At 43.7% G+C, this 4,288-nt stretch overlaps 1 protein-coding gene across 1 annotated transcript in view; it reads right to left on the bottom strand.

Annotated features, from left to right (window-relative positions):
- Positions 1-1,115: 1,115 nt before the first annotated feature.
- Positions 1,116-4,288, bottom strand: part of LOC142966330 (transcription regulator protein BACH2-like) — a 31,656-nt gene continuing 28,483 nt past the window's right edge. The window contains exons 3-4 of the mRNA XM_076107029.1: positions 2,177-2,383; positions 1,116-1,523 (exon numbers count right to left, since the gene is read on the bottom strand). Coding sequence (XP_075963144.1) covers positions 1,116-1,523; positions 2,177-2,383 — 615 coding nt within the window. The remainder of the gene's footprint in view (positions 1,524-2,176; positions 2,384-4,288) is intronic.

The raw sequence follows: 4,288 nt of genomic DNA on the forward strand, positions 1-4,288 counted from the left end.
CCAACCAACTTTAGATGAAACTACACCCACTGCAAAAGCCAAAGCCTCGATGCGCTGTTGACGGACGTGTTGATGAAGTTGCTGTTTATCAGACCACACAAATGAGACAAGAATTAGCTAGCTAGGGCACCCTGCACTTCCAGCGCCTCAAGACTTTGGGAAGCTCGTGAGACGGACCAGTGACAGCGAGCTGGTGGACGTTTGTCTAAGCGGTGGAGAATGCTAGAGCCAGCATGCGCCACCAGTGTAGCATGAAAGCATGGAAATAGCAAGCTAGCAAGCTAACTAGCCAGCCAGCAGCTAAATTAGTACAAAATGTAACAACTTAATGATGTTAAATTCATCCACACACTTGTCACAGCATAGGAATGCTCATAACTCACGGCAGCGACTACTAGCTAATCCCAGCACAGACGACGCTGTGTCAGGCTTTCATCGTACGGAAGTGGGCATGAAAAAAATCAATAGATACTGTCGTGTATGAGACTAAAACCAATGGATCTGGTAGCTCATGCTATAGCCAGAAGTGCTGTATAACTTTTTCACTTTGGATGGAGCCATGCTAGCTGTTTCACCCTCGTACTTAACACACAGACGCAAGATTGACAACCATCAGAACATCTCACTCTCAGAAAGAAAGGAAATAAGCATATTTATCAAAATTGTGGACCACTGCTTCAGTGAGCCAGAAGTGCTGCAATTTAAAACGGTCAAATATGAATTATTATAATTATTTATATTACTAAATGACCAATTTTATTTACTAAATCATTCATCTAAGTAATTATCAAGGTTTGACAGGACAGTAAAGCAAAGTGCATGTACATGTTAACAGGGACATTACTGAACATTCTGAGGAATTCCTGAGTTTAACCTCCCATGATGCACGAGAGAGGGAGGGAAGCTGACAGGAAGAAAAGTCAGGATGATACACAGAAAGAAAGAAAGCTGCCAGTGCTTCTGTTTTATCTCCAGTCCAAAAATACCTGTTGAACAGTATTGCTGATAAGACAACGCTTGTGTCATCCATTACGAAAAAAGAAAGAAGAAAACAATACTTCAAATATCAAGAGAAGTATGACGGTGTCATAGACCAAACTGTCTGCCACCAGACTCTAAGTACAGTTCTGTCTCCTCTGTTCCTCCGTTGTACATTTCTCAGTCATTTCCTGACAGAAATCCACTGTTACGGTTGGGCTACATACCTCCTCTGTGGACCCCAGCACCAGTGGACACTCTGGGTTCTCTTGCCCCAGACCTGACTCCTCCAGTCCCCCCTGACTGGGACCCACGTCGGACAGACACGCCGTATCGCCTTGTGGCGACGCGGGTGACCTGGGCCGGGGTGAGCCCTCGTCAGAAAAAGGCGACGGCGGGTTGGACGTGAGGTCGATGCTGGCGGAGACGGGAGGTGGCCCCTCCCGACACACTTGCTGGGAGAGGAAGGAGAGGTTCTGCCACAGCTCCGACATGCAAACCTTCAGCTGGTTGCGCTCGCTCAGCAGCTTCTCTTTTTCGCACACCTGTGAGTGCATAAGACACGGCGTCATCAGCAATGCTGCCCACTCCGCCAGTGAGCAGTGTGTCAGGTGTACCGAGACCAAAACAACAAGAGCATCAGTCGTTTGTTCAAAGGCCAGAGATCGGTGTCATGTAGTCGACCCTGGCTCAACCATTTGATTTGCGCCTCACTGTTAATATTTACAACACTTACCATTAACCTGTCCATCAACCACTTTATATTTATGACACCTATAGTTAACCTGTTTATACATTTCTGGTATTGTGTAAATTTGGTTTTGTACATTATTGATAGTATTTGGCTTTATTTTCACTCTTTATCTTTGCACCCCCCCCCCATAATCATAATACCTGATTTGTGACTTTTCCTTCAACACAATGATGTGAAAGTTAACAGCAATCCCTTCTTGCTTCTCGAGGAGCTACAGTTGGCCCACATGACCACTAAAGGGTGTGCTACATCACTAATCTAAAAGGCATTCTATAGTATACAACAACCAAAGGTACAACAGGTACTTAAGCTTCCAGTTTAAGACTTGTTGCATCAATTAGATGTTGTCTGATATTTGATCTGGTTTTGTCATGCACCTTTGAGACCCAGTAGGTTTCTGCTGTGTTTGATTGGAATGTGTGTGTGTTTGTTACGTGATCGTACCAGTTTGCGGATCTCGCCCTCCAGGTTCTGGATGCAGTCCAGCTTCCTCTTGCGACAGCGCTGGGCAGCGATGCGGTTTTTGCTGCGGCGACGGATGTCGTGGATGAACTCCAGCTGCTCCGAGGTCAGCTTGTGCATCTTGATGAGGATCTGGAAGTCGTTGCGTGGCAGGTTGGTGATGTGGTCCACGGGGAAGGGCAAGTTCACCTAAAGGACCAGAGGGGTTTCATTTCTCAATCAAAATGAATCGCTTTCATACTTAGGTCATGTGATGAGAGATGAGCCAACTCCATGACAACAGGGCAAACTCTGATGAAGATCAGGGCATATGGTTGAAAACTCTAGAAAAAGCCAGTAAATAAGTTTTCCAGTGTCATCTGACTGTGACTGTATGTGTAATTGATGGCACTTAATTTATTTTGTGGGAGTTCAATTAAAACTGACAAAATCCCTGTGCTCCATGAGCTCTAATAATCTCCCACATGCCTGCAGTCTTACTGGGCACCGTGAAAGTTACCAGAAAATGCATCACACAAGTAGGCACATATACTAGTCGTAAATACCACAAGTGAGGGTCCCTCTGGTTGGTGGAGCTTGTTGGAACCAGGCGGCAACCTCAGGTTCTGCCAAGTGAAGCCAATATGGAAGTGTCTTAAAGCTGCATTCTCTCTACTGACCACCAGGGGCGACTCCTCTGGTTGTATAGAAGTCTATGAGAAAATGACTCTACTTCTCTCTTGATTTATTACCTCAGTAAACATTGTAAACATGAGTTTATGGTCTCAATCTCTAGTTTCAAGTCTTCTTCAATACAGCATGATGTTCATTGAGTAAATGATGGTCCATTTAGAGTCAAACAGACCATAAAGCAGAGTAAAACCAACATGGCAACGTCCATAATCGAAGACGGCGACGGCAAAATCGCCAAACTCGAGGCTTCAAAACGACGTCCACAAACCAATGGGTGACGTCACGATGACTACGTCCACTTCTTATATTCAGTCTATGGTTGGAACCATGTGCAGGCTGCACTGCCACCACATCTTCATGCTTTTTGTGAAATAAATCTTTTGATCTATGTTTTTGACTTACATTTGGCAATATTACAATGACTCATCAATGACTCATCAATTAAAGATAAGAGGGTCAGTGATTTGTTGTAGTAGCGATGCAAAATACAACATGAAATATGTAAGTTCAATATGTAATCAATAACAGCAGGCTAAAACGCTTTTCTAAAAAGTATTTTCTTTTTCATTAACCACATTTAAAGCACGAAAACCAGTTCCACCATAATATCATGTTATGCTGCATTGATATATATGTCTATGCTAATAATGCAGACATCCATGTAATACTGGACAAAAATATAAACACACTTGTTTTTGCTTCCATTTTTCATGAGTTGAAACAAAATATAAGACTTGTTCTATGCTTAATTCTCTCCAATGTTGGTCATAAATTTGTTTAAATCTGTGTTAGTGAGCACTTTGCCAAAACAATCCACCCATCAGACAGGTGTGGTATATCGAGATTGTTGAACAGTTGTACCTCGGACTGCTCACAATAAAAGGTTACTCCACAATCTGCAGTTGTCTTATCACGCAACACATGGATGTCTCAAGTTCTTAGGGGAGTGTGCCGTTGGCACCTGCCTCGCGACCGCAGACCACGTGCGACTACACCAGACCAGGACCTCCACATCCAGCTCCTTCACCTGCAAGAAAGTCTGAGACCCGACACAACCAAAAACGTCTGCACAAACTCGAAAGAAAACGTCTCAGGGACGCTCACCTCAGCTCACCACTGTGACATCTGTGGTATTGTGTTGTGTGATCTCAGAGTGGTCTTTTACTAAGCCATGTCCACATTACTCCGTTTTTGTTTGGAAACGCATATGTTTTGCTACGTTTACACTGAGCATCCACACTACACCGGAGTTTTAGAGCACCGTAAACGGATAAGTTTGAAAACGCTCCCGAGGTCCGATAAGTTTGAAAACTCCAGGGTTACGTTTTCGTGTGGACGGCATAGAAAAAGTTTGTTGCATAGAAAAAGTCTTTGATCTTTTATTTCAGTAAGTAGTATTATACATTATCCAATTGTGTATGT

The sequence above is a fragment of the Anarhichas minor genome, unplaced genomic scaffold, assembly GCF_050575085.1.
Source record: "Anarhichas minor isolate MPS153535 unplaced genomic scaffold, ASM5057508v1 ptg000037l, whole genome shotgun sequence".
Classification (NCBI taxonomy): domain Eukaryota; kingdom Metazoa; phylum Chordata; class Actinopteri; order Perciformes; family Anarhichadidae; genus Anarhichas; species Anarhichas minor.